We start from the raw sequence: 18,873 nt of genomic DNA, 5'->3' as shown, positions 1-18,873 counted from the left end.
CAGGTTCTCTTAAGAAATTAATGATAATTAAAGTGCTGGGAAATGGCGAGGACAGATGGTTATGGCGGCAAGCAATTAGTTTCAGTTTCAGTAGCTCAAGGAGGCGTCACTGCGTTCGGACAAATCCATATACACTACACCACATCTGCCAAGCAGATGCCTGACCAGCAGCGTAACCCAACGACAGACAGCAGCAGGAGCAAAGCGCTTCATGAATGAATGAATGAATAAAACGCCACTGTCGTGCATTATAATCCAACGCTTACACAGATGTGTCACTTCTGTACATGTGCATCAATGTTTTTGTTTGTTCGTCATGGCAGGATTTTTAATTCACGTGTGGAAAGGTGTCTGAGCAATTATTTGGTGCATGTGGGTCCGTGGTAAACTTTAAAACGTTTGCATTTTCTCAGCGGCCACAACAAGTTAGACTGGAACGAGTCAAACTTGGTAGGGTGGAAGTATGATCAGTTGAGACCTTCCAAGTCAGTATGCTTTATAAAGATATAATAGTTAGCGGGATGAGAGGTGAAAGTTCATGAGGTCACGGCACAGCGAAATTGAAAAATGTAGAAGCATGATAGAACTTTAGCTTTTCACTGGCATTCACTTTTTACATTTATTCATTTTGGCCAGAATATAAAATGCTTTTTTAAGATCAGAAGTCAAGGTCATATCACCGTGTGTGTGTGTGTGAACCAGATGATCTGCTTTGCGGTGTCTTTTTTCTTTCTTTTTTTTCGCCTTCTTCCCCTTTGTAATTAAGTGGGTATTACGCATGAGTCTTGAAGACACCGCCTCTCTTATCTAAAAGCTTGAAAAGAATGAACAGGAGTGCTCGGTCCTGACCTGCTCACTGCCGTGCAGAGACAGCCGTGCAATGTATCGATGTCGGTTACGGTCTTCGTAGTCAGTTTCAGTGTATCAGTCGATCTCAATGGTGGTAACGCTATTTTTGACTCACTGGTATGTTTGTGTGTATGTATTGATGTGTGCTTGTGTGTCTGCATTGGTGTGTGCGTATGATAATGTGTGTGTGTGTGTGTGTGTGTGCCATAGTTGTATGTATGTATGCACTGCAAGCATGCCAGTATGTATGTATTGTATGACTATGTATGTGCCATGGTTGTATGTATGTATGCCTGTGTGTGTATATTTGTGTGTGTGCGTGCGCGCGTGCGCCTGAAGATGTGCATGCCTGCATGTACGCAAGATTACGCTTTTTGTTTGGGGATAATTATCTTCCCGCTACACACCTTTGCCATTTCTGTGATGGTCCGTTGTGAAGGGACGAGGAAGGGGAAGTGATGTAGACGCACTCGTGTGTGTGTGTGTGTGTGTACCGTCAGTGCGTGCGTGCGTTCAAGCGTGCGTGCACAGTCGCGTATTTACGATATCAGTCTGGTGCTCCATGTTATCATATATTTTCGTGACTTTCAATTCACATTGCCGAAAAAGAGAGAAATAATCCGATTGGATGACACGAAGAAGAACAATAACAAAAGAAAGAAAAACACACGGCACAAAATTCTATAGTAGGTGCATCACTGCCGTGACTCATTTACAATACAAGCAAGTACTGGTTTCTTCCGCGTAGAATAATTATCGCCAGTCACACTCAGACATGCTCACAGAACATCATTTCAACAACAGAAAAGAGAAAGGTTACAAAAAAAAAAAAAAAAAAGCTGATTATTCATTCCTTTATTTCCCCAAGATGGTCCATTCAGTTTTAATGTAAAATTCCATATAAACATTTGTCACGGATTATCAGTGAAATGTCTAAATTTTCACACATTCAGTTGCAGTAATGTATGATTACTGTCAACAGCGTAACAATTTTACCTACCAACAAGACTGGAACAGTTATATTATCACAGTTTGCTGCTGTCACTTCAATGATTAAAAGGTTATCACAGTAGTCAACTTAATATGTAACATGTAAATTGGTTCATACGTTATCATCACAGTATTCAACTTAATATGAACACGTAAACTGGTTCAAACATAACATAAGCGCGCACTCACACGCTTCCACCCAAACACACACGTACGCACACACTCTACATACGCGGCTCGTCTTAAAATACGAACACGAAAAATTTCCAGATGTTTCAGAGATTGAACAGTATCGGGAATAATTCTTTCGTCTTACTTTGATACCAAACAACATCACCAACAGCGAGAAAAATAAACGATCTAAAATACGTACGACCATATCGTCACAACGTACCACCTGTTTCATAACCAGTTATTTCATCTGTAAAATATTATCACGTTAATGGATACATACAGGGTATTGCATTTCTTATATTGACGCAATTTTAGATGAAGTATACTATACACAACTGAACAAGGAATATATATATATATATAAAAATATCGTGCTTAATAAACAGAAGCGAGATATTGCCATGATGTAATAATTTTTTTTTTTTTAATAAATAAAAAAAGATGAAAGGGCACAAAAAGCTACAATGCATCGATCTGTTTTGTGACAAAGTGTTTCGGGAATAGACGACGTCTCCACATTAAGTACTATTCTATAAGATTGAAAAAAAAAATTTCAATGAGCCCCGCATCTTGAATAATACACACACACACACACAGAGTGAGAGGTATAGAAAAGAACAGAGATAAATGTCAGAGAGAACACATAATTATAATAGGTCCACCCACTCAGATCTTATTGTATCCAAAGCAAGCGTATCATAACGCAATGTAAATGTCATACGAAATCGATTTTACAACCATCATGAATGCTATCCGAGTATGAAAGCCGTGGACAATGCTGAGTATACATGACAATATATAAATAAGTATCGGTCATGTTTAACAATGAAATTATCGTACACATGCGCTGTAATGTTCAATGATGATTTTTTTAATTACCGTATACGTGCGTGCGTAAGCGAGAGGGGTAGGTGATACAAACGATACCTCTGAACAAATGAAAAAATCACCAAACAATTGTTTGATGGCTTTATCGAGCATGCCTGATAACGAATCACAAAATCTGTCTCATTGTCCAGGACGAGTACCAGCAAGGAATGACCTCTGTCACGCACAGAAGAACAAACGTATTGGAAATCCGCTTCTGCATGCTGGCAAAACTGCACCTAGAAGGTCTGCCTTATTCTTTCCTATAGGACATGTTAGCAAAACTGTGATGAGATCTGCATATATGTCCCGTGTCTGTGTCTGTGGTCTGCACACGTACTAGCAGACCTGTCACGGAATCGGCCCACTCGCCTTTGTTTTCTATGCACGCGATAACAACTTACATTCCAATCATGTACACCTTGTACAGGCCTGTCGTTCATCAGGTTCTCGGAAATCTGGTACGAAGTTTGTCCTGTCGGTACACGTGCAAGCGAACCTGTCAAAAAGTCGGTTTTCATGCACAACTGATCGTGCCAGCAACTCCGTCCCTTAGGGCTTGCCTCTGTGCTTGTGTCAATGTCTGGATAAGCATTCCACTGACACAGGTCCTCATATGTCGATAAAATAGTTATGAGGCTCAGACGTGCCAGCAATGATGATGAAACAATTTTAACACAGTCATGTGCACACGCTCACAAACATGTCAAGAGCTTGCTTTGACTTTTTGTTTTAAGTGCGCGGGGCATAATTAACTGTGACACCTTTTTTCTGCACGCTCTGGTTTGTGCACGCGCTCACAAACGTGTCAAGAGCTTGCTTTGCGTTATGTTTTCAGTGCGCGTGGCATGCATAACTAACACTTTTTTTTTCTTATTTTTCTGCACGCTCTGATCAGTGCACGCGCTCACAAACGTGTCAAGAGCTTTGCGTTTGTTTTCAGTGCACGTGACGCACTTTTCTCTGAAGGCGCTGGCAAACCTGGGTGTGCTGGAACAGCAGCTATCCCTGACACACAACATCAGGGATTGGTCCCTTGCACGTGGCCACGCGCGGTGCCCCGTCACTTGCTGGTGCTCTGCGTGAGGACCACCTGCAGGGAGCTGCCGCTGACGGTGGGGAGCGTGGTTCTGCGCGTGGTCTTCTCCTGTCGGTCCGGCACCACCAGGCGGGGCATACTCAACTTCCCCGCCGGCGTCACCCTCCTCCGCGGCGGCCTCTCCCCGCCCTCCCCCTCCTGGACGCCCCCCGCCGGGGTTCCCGACCTTGACCCCGACGCCCCGCGCGGCTCTTCACCGCGCGGCACGTGGCGCGTGAAGAAGGAGGATGGGTGGAAGGCGGACGGGGAGACGGTGTGCTTGAGGCTGAGCACGCTCTCGGCCGCGCGGCTGCCCCGGTGGGTGAAGCCCATGTTCTGGCAGGCCAGGATCTGCTTCTTGGCGTGCTGCTCCAGCTCCTTCAGCAAGTCTGTGGAAACACACAGCAAGCATGCACTGACATGGGGATAGCAACACTGTGATCATGACTGGGTTATGCATCTCGAGAGAATAAAAGGTTTGATTATGCTTAATAAGATGGTCCAATAGTACATTATGTTAGACAGAATGTTCCAACACCAGATTACACGAAATAACATGGTCAGATAATAGACGGTGTTGAATATGATGGCCCAGCGTTACCCTGTTGAAAAGAAGTAGTCAAAAGAAACACTTTCATGATTTTTATATCTCGCTAAATAAGATAGCCTATCACATTATGATAAATGATTTGGTCCAGCCTCAGATTACGCTGAACTGGTAAGATGGCCACGGATTAGATGGTCCAGTGTTAGATTACGCTGAGTAAGATGGCCCCGAATGAATGAGAGGGTCCAGCGTTATATGTGTTGAATAAGATGATTGCCCAGCATTAGTGGGACCTAAATGAAATTGTCCAATATCTCGTTAAATGACAGGCCAAGGTTTAGGGGATAAAGATGTTGGTGTACTAGTCTGTGGAAATGACATAATCAATCGGCTTCGACGAGGGTATTCTCTATACTGAATGCCTCTGATTGAACAATGATGTCCCAGGAGGACATGCAGTTCATTATGGACAGGTTCTCAACCTCCTGCAGGCGCTTTAGATTCACCATCAGCCTCAGCAAGAGTCCATGTACCAACCAGCTAGCTCACAGAACGCCAGAGCCCCCCCCCCCCCCCCCCCCCCCCCCGCCGCCCCCCCCCCCGCAATTAAGATCGATGACACAGACATCAAGTCAGTCGACAAGTTTTGCTACCTGGGCAGTACCCTATGCAGCAACGGAGCCCTTGGTGCAGAAGTGACGCTGCGCATCGCCAAGGCCATCTCCACCTTTGGCAGACTCAACAACAGGCTGTGGAACAACAAAGGCATCAGGCTCAGCACCAAAATCAAAACCTACAGAGCTGTTGTGCTGACCACCTTGTACTGCTGTGAAACATGAACGACGTACCGCAGTCACATTCAACAACTTGAGCAGTTTCATCAGAGACGCCTACGAAAGAATCTCAGCATAAAGTGGCAAGACAGGGTCTACAACCTCCAGGTCCTAGAGAGGAGTGGCCTGCCCAGCATCGAAAGCCCACTGATCCAGTGCCAGCTAGGCTGGACAGGACATGTCGTCAGCGTGATAGACAGCAGGATCCGAAGATGCTATTGTATGGCCAGCTGAAGGACTTGGAAGACCTTGCAAGCACTTCAAGGACACCTTGAAGACAAACCTCAAAGCCTGTGACATAGACATCGTTTCCTGGGAAACTGATGCCCTTGACCGCTATCGCTGGAGGATGCTGTGCTCTAGTGGCATAAATACGTTTGAAAAAAAACAAGAGAACGTTGGCCATTAAGGAGAAGCGTGAGCGAAGGAAGCAGGGCTCAACTTCTGGAGACGTTTTCCCTTGCAACATGTGTGGGAAGTGCTGCGCATCCAGAATCGGCCTCTTCTCCCATATGAGGACTCACACTGACAGATAAACCTGCCTGCCTACTCATCCGTCGGCCCGACGGGAGACTACATCATGCCATCAGTTATGGAAGAACAACGACGATATGAAGAAATGAATGAATCATTCAACCAACTTGACATTATTTTGATTTTAGTGTTTAGACTGTCATTGTACGAAATCAACACAATTTTATTTTTGTGTGTTGTTATCATTTGATGGCCAAATTAAACGCCGATGTGCTGCTAACAAGAATTATATATATATATATATATATATATATATATATATATATATATATATATATATATATATATAAAATATATTTTTTATAAATCTAGTAGCATAATAAATCAGCTGTCTCAAACCTAGTCTGTATCATGTATGTCACATGCAGCACTTTGTCTGTCTCTAAATATGAAGGCACGATCAAAAGAGGCTTCAAATAAGGTTTCAGGTAGACTTCCTTTCTTTTCCATTGCCATGAGTCACACACGTAGAGTAGACAATGACGTGTTGGCGAAGCAGTGAAAGGGAAGTCCAGTCTTTTCCCGAAATAGACTTGTAGTCTGAGGCAGTGAATTTTTGACTATTCACGTGGAAGTACATGGGAGTCACAGGGCAGAGAGATTTCGTGGAGTGGATATTAGGCGGTTTGTTGTGTGGCCACAAATCCTGCGAATGGCAGGCGTTTCCTTGATCAAGAATGGGTACATGGGCTTTACAGTCTGGTCAGACTGGTCAAACTGTATCATACATGACAGTTTAGGAAAAGAAAAAAAAAAAAAGGGGGGGGGGGGGGGGGGGGGGGAGGGCTAGTGATCTTGTGTGTGTGTGTGTGTGTGTGTGTGTGTGTGTGTGTGTGTGAAAGAGAAGGCCTGAATTGCCACCACGACTCTCCCTCTCTATCTCATTCTTTCACATTACATACCGTTTCCTTTTTTTAAATACTTTATTTTTGGAACTTTGCGTCTCTTCGTGTACTGTTTTGCCTCATACTTGTCAATGTGATTACGTTTATTTTGGTTCCTTTAATGTGTCCTCATAAGTTTTGTGCTTACTTGTTTCTTATTGGTAGTGTTTATTAAGCCATGCTTGTTGTCCTTCCCATGCTTTTTGTGTTTTTATGCTGATGCTACATTTTCTTTGAATAAAATAGCTTAAAGCAATGCACGCGTCTTTGCGTGATGTTGGCTTGTATATTTTGTGAACGCGTCTAATGTGTGTTTGCGTGATATATTTTGCTTAAAACGTCACGGCGCTTTTTTTTCTTTTCTTTCTTTTAAAAAAAATAATTCTGTATTATTTTTTTTAATGTCTTACTAGTTCCACCTATGCTTAAAAGGGTTTATAACGAGGCAATTTAATTACATACATATATATGTATACATATATAAAAATGATATCGGGAAGCTTGCAACTCCCCGATAAACATACCAACACCAATGGTGAAATCCCCCTTTCCTGCAGGAATGATAAAACGAGATCACAGGTAGCAATCAGAGGTCCCATAGAAACAACGATGGTACTGTACTGCAGGACTCTCCAAATGAACAGTAGTCAATCAATGTATGGAATAAGAAAACGCTGTTGTAACTAGAAATATCAGGCCACATGAGTGTAAAGCATTGTGTGACAGCCGCTGGTCAATATTGCTTTCCCAGAGGTTCCAAGATTGAAAGAGCGACGACACCATTGTCCAACCAACCGTGCAAACTGTCACAGTCAATGAGCATGTATGGAGGGGAAGGAGGAGAGAAAGAGAGAGCGAGAGAGCGTGTGTGTGTGTGTGTGTGTGTGTGTGTGTGTGTGTGTGTGTGTGTGTGTGGATGTGTTCGATAACATTTTGTGGAATATTATTCGAGCAGCACTATAATTCGTTTCCGTTTTAAAATGTGGTATGCATTATGGGCCAATATTAAATGAAAAACTCTCTCACACACACAATCCTTACCCCCCCCAACCTCTCTCTCTCGCCAGTGCGTCGCTCTTTTTCTGTCTCTCTTATAAACACACACACACCAAATCGCACGTGTATATGTATGCGAACACACACACACACACACACACCTAATATACCAAACCGCGCGCGCGCACATACGCTCCTCCGCACACACACACACACACACACGCACACACACACACACGCGCACACACACACACGCACACACACACACACACACACACACACACACGCACACACACACACACACGCAAAACCCACCCTCATTGTCCGAGTCAGCAGCCAGCCTCATCTTACGATGCCTCTGCATGCCAGAGAAGGTGTCAGGCCGGATGGTGCTGAAGCCGAAGTGGTTGGTCAGCAGGGACGGGGGGGACTGGCCGCTGTGGCGAGAGGAGTAAAAGGAGTTCTCCGAGCGGACCCCAGCCCTGGGACCCCCCGGGGACAGGGGAGGGAAGGAAGGCACGGGGGATTGCATGTCCTTGGCCACAGAGTCCACGGAACTCTCCTCCTCCGTGCCGGGTTTCGCCGCGGAGGACGCTGGGTTGGGGCCGTTCTGCAGACGTCCCAACTCCTCGCCCACAAACGATGACGTCTTCACAGACCGGGCACTGTCAAGCGCTGATGACGCGGCGCCACCACCACCACCACCACCACCGTTGGAAGCGTTGTCGCCGTTGGTGAAGTACCGTCTTCCGGAGAGACCCAGCTCGATGACGCTTTTGCTGTGCCGGACTGGACGCGTGGGTCTTTTGCCGTACTTCCTCCGCACCTGGAAGTCCCGGATCAGCTTGAGGTCCGCCATGTCGTGCACGTGGTCCCGCTCCGTTCTGGGGCTGGGCAGGAAGTGTTGGCGGGAGTACGGCCGTGGATCGAGCCCACCGTCGAGGGTCAACAACGTCACTGACAACCCGACACCAACCCCGCCGCCGCCGCTGTTGTCGACGCCGCCGTTTGGTGTCTCACGGTCTGCCGCTCTTTCTGGGTGGCGTGGATGAATTGGTGCCAGTTTTTCCGGGCCTGCATGTCTCTGTGGCACTTGTTCGGTGCCTTGATGTCTCAGTGTTACTTGCTCTGTGCCTTGTTGTCTTGGCGTTTCCTCTTCTGTGCCTTGATGTCTTGCTGTTTCCTGTTCTGTGCCGCCGTGTTTTGGTGTTATCGATTCTGTGTCGTCGTGTCTTGGCGTTGCCTGTTCTGCGTCTTCCTGTTGTGGTGTCAACTGTTCTGTGCTTTCGTCCCTCGGAATGTCCGAATGCCCCCCTGTGGCTGAGTGTTGCTGATCAAACACTGGCTGGCTATTATCACTAAGTGCCTGTCTGTCCTGACCGCTGTCTACGTCCTCTGAGGGACTAGGCACTGTGTCCCCTCCCTGTGAGTGCGGTTCCCCCATTCTGTCTTTTCCGCTTGGCTTGCCCCTTCGTCAATATTGTTCCACCTACTAGTGCACTCGTGGACAGAATGGCCTCCCGCGTTTCTACACCACAGGGCAGGAGAATAATGTAGCGCTGAGGAAAACTTGCCACAGGCGCTAGAGCTGAATCTACACACTGTGTGTATGTTGGCTTAAAAAGTCGCATAAGGTGAACCTTTCTGCTGATCAAAAGAGGAGGGAAGGGGGTTGAAAGGGCGGGCAGAGAAAAGAAGTAAAAAAAGAGGGGAGGGTGTAAGGGTGATGGTGGTAGCGATTGACGGAATGTGTACCTTCGTCAAAAAGGTGGACAAACGTCAGTAATGGTTGTGATGGTTTGATAGAACCAGTCTTTTCCCAGGGCACGCCCACAGTGTTCCCAATGACTTATGTTACACTGCCCAGCAGGACCAGTCTTTGAAGCCAGGATACCTAGGTAGCAGGAGATTCATTCAGCCCGTTCTCTGGCCCATTGGGTTTGTGCTAAGTTTGTCACACACTGGTCACACAGGAAACTTCCCCACAGGAAGAGGTAACAGCCAGCGGTCTCTGCTATCTCGCCCCATGCACCCCTTGGCTTGTTTGCCTTAGACTGAAAAAACAAAACAAATACCGTTCGTCAGTTCGACACATTACCGCTGCTTGGTAACCTTGTTTCAGACCCTAAGACGACAAATGTTTTGTACAATGAGAAGTCTAATAGCCATTTCGTATGTCATACAGTTCATACGGCATTGGAAAATGCTGTCCATAAAGATAAACAATTCTTTTCTATTAGGTGAAATGGTATGGATCGAAAGCCACCATAACTGTGTACATATATTATCTTCTTTGTTGTAGATGTATCTATCTATAAAATATAACCTGAATAAAAAACAAACAAACGAAGGAACACAACTACTGCTACTAACAATAATGAGAATACAGTATTTTACCAGTTTCGGCACAAATAAGGCCTACAGTGACGTTCAAATATACCCCTGAACAACCTAACTGAATGTACGGTATCGAGTGGGCATTGAATACTATTTCAAGTGAAAAGAATTCACTGATGAGTGCATTGATAGGTAACTGCGAAAGTAAGTAAGCCTGTGAGTGAATGAGTAAATAAATAAAAATTAATAAACAATGTAATTTTCACATAAGGAAACACAGTATTGCTGCAATCAGCAGCTTTCTCTTATGTTTATGCCTATACATTTGATAGCGATATAAAAGATGTTGAAAATGATGTTTTCTCCATACCGATTTGTTTTTTGTTTTTTTCGAGCCATGATAGATGGATTTGCCGGCGAGAAACTGTATCTATATAGCAATAATCTTACATGTTAATCGGTTTCTGACCCTTGTTTGGACTGTTCCACTTTCACACAAACAACCATGTCCATGAGCTATACGGAAGTAAAACAACAACAATAAAAAACCCATAAATCTAAGCTTTTTTTTTTTATGTCTGCTTATAAAAGTAACGTCGGACGGTTCTAAACAGCCATTTTTTTAATTTTTTTTTTTATGAAGAGTTATGTTGTGCATGTGGTCGCTAGTTCGCCTCAAATGGTGGCGCGAAGGAAGGGAAGACGAAAAAAAGGGACGGAAATATCCATTCTACATGCTTCCTGAAATCAGTTCCATAATACACCTACCAGCCAGTGTGAACAAACTGAAAACAACCTTGCGCACACAGAGTAGACATACGTGCGTCAAATGACTACCAGAATGACAAAAAGTAGCATACTGACATGCTAATGTCAGCCATTTCATTTAACCTTTCTTTTGATATTATAAAACTGAACCCCGCACGCATGCAATTCGTACAGCAAGTGATCGCCAGAATGTTGGAAGCTCCGGCATATGTCAGCCGTTCGCATTCAATCACACACATTTGCATTGACACAGACGTGGGTCTCTGCAGTCACTCTGCCTTTCAACAACTACCAGTACAGTAAGGCCTACTTGGCAACGTCAAAAACAGCAGATTTGTTACACGTCAGTCCATTCGTGTTAGACTGGTCAGTCACCGACTGGTCTTTACTGTGTCAATAAATGGCACCTGGGTGTGAGAAACCGCTGTGCCTCTGTTTGCACAATCTGGCGCCGTTACATGGGACAAGAAAATACTGTGCACGGCGAAATAAGCTGCTTGGTGTATTTATCTTGTGTCACTTCTGAGCTTGAGGGGAATAGGTGTCCTCACTTGTAAGACTTGGATCATTGTACTTTTTCTGCTTTTGTCACACCAACATAACTACAATGCCACTGTTATATTTCCTGGCTTTTTTGCACGTAAGGTTATGCCACCTTTCTTTTCTTCTTTTTTGCATATATGTCAGTTATCAAATGTTAAAAATAATAAAAATAATAATAATGGATATTTATATAGCACACTATCCAGAAATCTGCTCTAGGTGCTTTACAAAAACACTTTTGGTCACATAACACGTTACATCGATGTTACATACACACCAAAATGTGACAAAAAACTAGACACACACACATACAACCCCCCCCCCCCCCCCCCCCCCCACACACACACAAACACACAATGCATACATACATTTTAACACACGTATGTACATGGCAGCTACCCTCAACACATACGCACACACAGGCACGCACAAACACAAACATATATAAACAGACGCGCGTGCGCGCGCTCGCGTACACACACACACACATATTCATATACATGCATGTAGTTATGTACGCATACATATGTATGCACACATAGTCAAGCACAACTCACGCAAAGGGAGTGGAGCTGCCACAACTGAACTTATTGCCGAGGGAAGAGGTTTGTTTTGAGGCCAGATTTAAAAGATGCAAGGGAATCAGAATGACGGAGTTAATGAGAGAGCTTGTTCCACATCTTTGGCGATTGAAAAGAAAACGATTTGTGTCCACGGGTCTTATTTCTGACGTGAGGTATCCTGAGAAGTTGAGTATCAGAGGAAGAACGGAGCTGGCGAGAAGGAGTATAGATATGAAGGAGTTCAGACAGTTTATTAGGGCCAGATCCGTTGACAGCAGAAAATGTCAGAGTGGATAGCTTTTAGTCTTTTCAATCAGAAACGGGTGTCACGACCCCCCTAGGGAAGAGGTCGAGAACTGTCTTAAAACCTAACACCCAACCCAGTTCACCCGACAACACAAACACAGAATACAGATATTTCTCTTCCACACCAAATTTATTCTCTTCCGCTCTGTCTATCCCACTCACGCAACCTTACACACACAGCCTATACTTTCAAAAAATACAAAAAACAAACGTATACCATAACTACAAAAAAAACCCAAACGAAACGAACAGAAGTCGCATACAAAGCTACCGATTCCCTCAAACGTTCTCAAACGCGATTTTTCACACACACACACACACACACACACACACACACACACACACACACACACACTCAAGGAGAAGACAAACCACCCCAAAACCATAACTGGTACACAGATGTTCGTGCTTTAGTCTTTGGCGGGTTCAGGAAGTTTTTCTCTTAAAAAGAAAAAAAAAAAAGGGAAAAAACATTAACACACGGCTCCAGACGAACGGACACGTGGCGCATAAGTTCGACCAAAGGCACGAACCCTCAACCAAAAGGCACAGGTGCCAGAACTTGGCATACAGCGCCAGGCCAAGGCCCAGGCTGCACGTCAAAAGGCCCGGAGCCCAGGACACCAGTCACAGGGCAGGAGGGGCGAAGATCTGGGTCACCAGACGAAAGGCCCGGGACACCCAGCACACAGCGAGAGCTGGAACATTACGGAATGTTCCCCCAGTGCTGAGCAATACTAATTCTAACGATAATTAACAAAAACAAATGTACCGCACATTCAAAATACAAAGCTGGAATATAACACTGACAAGACGAATTACAGAGCTCATATGCGGCACTCGCACTCTCTACACCTATCATACAGAGCCAACGCCCAGTTTTACACAACAGTGAACTAAGGTAAAATTGTATCATTTTAAAACTCAATAACAATAAAATTGGCAAAAATATTAGCCGACACAAGAAAAAGTACATATTCACGCAGTGGTAGCACAAATAATTAACGAAATAGATCATTGTGTCAAAACCTAACGTACACCTTTCTTGTCGAACCTCAACCTCTTTACACACCCACACCACTGATAGAAATACATTGAAGATAAGTTGACGAGTGGCTTCTTACCTGCCACGGGTAGCGTACACCAACGACCACCACAAAGACAACGACGAAGACAGACGAAGAAACACCGATGTGGCTCCAACGGAGGACAGGCGGCCCTCACTTCAACTGGTGCCAAGACGTCGGGGTAGCTACCCCACCAACAACGAAGACGACCCGTACACTACGGCAGTCGGGCTGCAAAAACCTCGAATATTGTTGCTGCCCAACAATATTTCATATTCGCTCAGGTGAGCTGAGTAATATGTATGCACGTGGTTCGTGCGCAATTCGAGACTTCTACCCGAACTGAAGGATGGGAGAAGGAGGGAAAGTGAAAGAAGAGAATGGAGAAAAACGAAGACGGGCCACACGCCCTAACTGTCGTCACAAGTTGTGACAACGGGCAATTCTATATGCTTGTTGGACCGCAAAACATCTATACCTACATTTTCAGCTGTTCACAGGGATGCTGACATACTTTAATGAAAATGAATTAGCAGGCAACAATAATGATGATGGCGAGGATTATAATGGTAACAGTGATGGAAGTGAAGATGGTGATACTGATGATGATGATGATGATGTCGGCAATAACGACGCCGATAATTGTAATGACGGTCGTTACGACGACAACAATGACGACGCCCACCCATAAAGACTCGCGTATGCTGATGATAGCGTGAACCTGATATTTGCCGAATTTAGCAATTACTCAGACATTCACCCGCCCACGAACACCAACTGATTGATTTCCAATCACTTTGCGACGGTTTTCTCCCATTCTTTATGGGCAAATTTCTGACCCTTTAGAAGCAATCAGCTTAGCCAAACGCGATATCTCGAATTTCTTGTGATGACCTATTTTTGAAAGACAGTATAGATCAATGACTCAGTCAGCCATTCACTCAATTATTTCATCAACTAGTCAACCGTTCACGCATTCAGAGGCACCAGAAAGAAAGGCGATAAGAATAAAGTGGTCATTCAAGCAAGCCCTACCCAATTGTATGGATAAATAATTAATTTTGTATTTCTGAATCCGCTTTAATGCCTAGCAACCCCCTCCCGTATGCGTTCGAGAAAAGTGCAGAAAACCACATGCGTATTAATACACACTTTATATCGATCGTAAATCTCTTGCACGACAAACGAGCACTCAGAGAAATGAAAACACCCGAACTCCTGTTGTAGGCGTTTGAGTTCAACTTCAGGGAAACTGCCATTGCACCCAACACAGCTGCGAAGGACGTGTTATTGTAAGGTGAGGGCTTTCTTGGGAAAGGACGTGTTGCCATTACGCGAGGGTTTTCTTGGGGAAATGGCATGTAATCCGGGGAGAATATTTCTGCCGGCGGGGCTTTTCAGAAAGCTTAAAATCCGAGTAACGCTCCACCCGCTGTAATTACTTCACCTTCATTGCAAATTACATCGCTGACTGCATTCTTGCCATGTTGCGCTTTGATGTATATTTCTTTCATCCCTCTGTGTGTGTGTGTGTGTGTGTGTGTGTTTGTACATGTATCTTAATCATTTTTGCAATGGTAACGCAGTGCTTATATCGATAATACAAGTTCTTACTTTGGGTTCGTGCGAGTTCGGTCGCATTTAATATTTAGGTGTTATTAGTGCACAGAAATGTATTTTAAGGGAAAATGTTAGATACAGAAATATGCAATTTTTTTATTCCATTTTTTTGTCGTTACATGCAGTTATTAGTTCTTGCAATTTTTGTGGTATGGGTGAGTAAAAATTAACAAGCTGATTCATTTCATGACACTGTTGGAGACGCATTAACTATCACCACCCCTTATCTCTCTCTCTCTCTCTCTCTCTCTCTCTCTCTCTTCTTGGACGATAAGATTCTCTTCTGATAAACAAAAGTAAACAAGCCAGTTCAACAGTGCACGACGGTTATTGATAGAGTTTGGGATAGAATGCCGAATATGAATGACAGCTTTGATCAAGTAGCCTATCACACAAGGGCATTAATGGTAAGTCGTTCCAGCTTCCCGCGTTTGACTAATGATCTGCCATAGCTTTTGTCGAATAAATATTTTGAGCCTCCACCCCAGTTCCTCCGACCCATTTCCCTCTCTATGTGTCTCTCTCGCACAGAGGAAGTCTCTCTCTCTCTCTCTTAAGCGCGCGCGCGCACACACACACACACAGTAGCACAGCTCTGGGTAGTTATGCAGCTCTTGATTGCAATTTCTTTGTGCGTGATTCGTCCTCTCTCTCTCTCTCTGCGTGCGTGTGTGTGCTTCCCTCTCTTTCTCCTGTCCCACTATCACCTCCCTCCACCAATAGTCTTCTCTGTTAACTGATTTACCTACGCCCATATCTGTCTGTCTGTCTCTCTCACACAGTCTCTCTCACAATCAATTAGAGACAAGCAAATATACAGAGTCAGAGAGAGAGAGAGAGATCCTTTTTACCGGTAAAACAACATTATTTTAATAGTGTACAGAAAATGAAAACATTAAACAGCCATATAACAATCAACTATAATAAATTACCTGTTTAAAAATCCACCCGCTTCAATTTCTCCCGAGTGGTTGGCTGTTCGTCAAATTGGATTCAAATGTTTCCTTACAATCACCACAACCTCTCTCTCTCTCTCTCTCTCTGTGTGTGTGTGTGTGTGTGTGTGTGTGTGTGTGTGTGTGTGTGTGTGTGTGTGCGAGTGCACGAGTGCGTGTGTTTGTCCGCGCGCGCTATGTGTGTGCCTATACATATTTCTATTATGTTCTATTTTTGTACGTGTGTGTGCGCGCGCGCGTTTGATTATGAGTATGTATGTTTACTCATGAATGCATGTTTTCTCTCTGTCCCTGTCTCTTTCTTTTTCTCTGCACCCCCCCCCCCCCATTCTTCCTTCCGCCTCTCAAACTGAATAAAATAAAATCAAACAAGATTCTATTCACACCGCAACCGAACACATGCAAAGGAAAACCCAGACGTCCGAAACAACAAAGGAGAAACATAAACGGCCACCTGCACTGCACAACGCAATAACAAAGCATTGAAAACCTTGAACGATTCATTTCAAAGCACACTCCATACTGTTTACCGGCGATGAAAGAACGAGTAGCGAAGAACTCGGGCTTAAGGCAATGAAAGCTAGTAGTCCACTGGCTATAACCGTTTCTTCTTAAGGGAAATTTTGAACAGCATCGGTCGATTTCACGTTAAGTGGAGATTAATACAAGTGGGTGACTTTCAAAGGTCCACACTGAAGGGTTATTTGAATATTCAAATACATTATCAATGGGCATTTTGTATCCTCTCCCTCTTCCCTTTCCCCACGTAGGCACATATTTCTTTTAAGGAGACCTGGCTGAAACCAAAAGTGCAGAATATGTGTATGTGTTCACGTATTCTTTGAGACTGCGCATGAGCACGTGTGTGCGTGCAAAGCGAATACATGGAATTGCAGTCTGTGACGTTTCTCTGATTGTCACGATCTAAACTTGGGAGAGGGGGCGGGGGGACGGGGAGTGGGGGGGAGGGGCGGGGAAGAGAGAGAATATTGGGAGAGGGGAATGCAGACTGGATGTCTCCAACACCTGAGTGAAGATAATCCTGTATGGATCAGAAACTTTGGAGACTGATAAAGTTAAACACTGACAAACTTCACACCTCCACAACAGATGTCTGAGACGTATTGTGGGCATAAGATGGCCACAAGCAATATCAAATGCCAGCCTGAGAGGTATAACCAACGAGATTCCCATCAGTAAAAAGAAACAGAGGATAAGGAAATGAAGCTGGACTGGCCACACCCTCCAAACCTCCAAACAACATCGCCATACAATCACTGCAATTGACCCTTCAACTTGTTCAAAGGAGAAGAAAAGTGGCCAGACTATGGCAGACATGGAGGAAACAGAAGATGCACAGTGGTGGAGATGAAGGCAGCTGGAGGGCCAAGGCCCCAACTGTTAAGACAGCCCTGTCCACTGAAGGTGTGCTCTATCATCTTATACCATAATTATGCTCCAAAGCAGGTATTTGAAGTTAGTGAAGTGAAGTGAGATTGGGGCCGGGTGAGACAGAAAAAGAGACTATGAGGGAGCGTGCGCGCGTGTTTCTGTGTGTGTATATAATGAGGGAGGAGGGGCTGGGTGTGGGGTTGGGTTGGGGCTAAAATCAGACAAAAAGAAAAAAAACTGATTATGTCTGTGTGCGAATATGCATACGCGCGCGCGCGAGCACCTGTGTGTGTATGTGTGTGTGCGTGAGTATATACGTATGTGTAAATGCATAATTATGTGTGAGTGTGCGTACGTGCGTGCTTGCGTGTATGTGTAAGCAAAATCAGAGCAAGAGAGAATACCTGTGTGTGTGTGTGTGTGTGTGTGTGTGTGTGTGTGCATGAATGAGAAAGAGAGGGGGGAGAGAAGAGAGTATGAGAGAGAGAAAGGATGTGTGTGTGTGCACATGCAAGCATATATTTCTAATCCACATTATAGACAGATTGACAGACAGACATACAAGCTGGCAGAATCATATTACAACCTATGAGGTACATAAACTGATTTTGACAGATACAGATTCATTCAAACACAGCCAACTGATATAGGCCTAAATCTGACATTCACACAGATAAATGATATAGACAGACGTGGGGTCTGATATCTAGATTGGCCTATATTACTGACATTCCATAATAAGCACAAAGTATTGAATCGTTCAAATTCATCCACTTAACATTCTGCACAAACCAACTGTCACATTATAATTAATCTTCCAACAGCAATAACACCGAACTTAACTAACAGACTTCATTGTGCAACACATGTACCTTTTCTCGTCAAACATTAAGGACCAGTGCGATTCGCACGTTTCATGAAGTAGTCAAATCGATGCTTCCTCATCGAAACAATTTAGATTTCTAAAAACAAAAAAAATGATAAACAATACCACCACCAACAGATCACCACATCCAAGCTGAATTCACAACTGTGTGTGTCGCTGACAGCGGCATACGTGCTAATGTTCCTTCTACTGCTCCACGCACAGATCTGCGCACGCGATCTTTTCGTCACGTCGAGCACTGTCGTCTGCTGCACTGCCAGCACTAAACGTCACCGCGCGCTCTCCACCTTTCGGAGACGCGAAGAGCTCTCCAAACAATGCGCCAGCTCCAAACGACAGCCGGGGTTTTAAATCGCTGTTCTTGTTGTTCTGAGAGGGAGGGAGGGGTTGTGTAGTGGATGTGTTAGTGGGACGGATACTTCACGCCGAGGTAAGAGCAGAGAACATGAAGTTAAGTGTCCATCTACGGGGCGGACATGGGTGAGGACTGATGCGTGCGTGTGTGGGTGCGCTCGACATTGATGGATGTCAATGCAGCCTTCCCCCCTCCTCCCCCCACACACGGGCCACAAGTCAATTTCATTATCTCTCAAGAGAAATTAACATATGGTAGTGTAACTCATAGTACATAGATTATTGGCCAGACTTAAAGAGGTAGTACATGTAGGTCAACATATTTTGCC

General features: G+C 44.6%; 1 protein-coding gene across 2 annotated transcripts; it reads right to left on the bottom strand.

Moving 5' to 3' along the window:
* Positions 1-1,708: 1,708 nt before the first annotated feature.
* LOC143299466 (uncharacterized) lies at positions 1,709-18,428 on the bottom strand. 2 transcript variants are annotated; one of them, XM_076612685.1, is made up of 3 exons: positions 18,177-18,428; positions 8,068-9,806; positions 1,709-4,347 (listed from the first exon to the last, which is right to left on the bottom strand). In XM_076612685.1, the coding sequence occupies exons 2-3, from the start codon at positions 9,194-9,196 to the stop codon at positions 3,944-3,946; spliced, it is 1,533 nt and encodes a 510-aa protein (XP_076468800.1). In that variant the 5' UTR covers positions 9,197-9,806; positions 18,177-18,428; the 3' UTR covers positions 1,709-3,943. The 2 variants fall into 2 exon arrangements, with proteins under 2 accessions (XP_076468800.1, XP_076468801.1); XM_076612686.1 differs by lacking the exon at positions 18,177-18,428 and adding an exon at positions 12,803-12,888.
* Positions 18,429-18,873: the final 445 nt, after the last annotated feature.

This window comes from Babylonia areolata, chromosome 25 (assembly GCF_041734735.1).
Source record: "Babylonia areolata isolate BAREFJ2019XMU chromosome 25, ASM4173473v1, whole genome shotgun sequence".
In the NCBI taxonomy this organism is placed as follows: Eukaryota; Metazoa; Mollusca; class Gastropoda; order Neogastropoda; family Buccinidae; genus Babylonia; species Babylonia areolata.
This window is presented reverse-complemented; position numbering and strand designations above follow the sequence as displayed.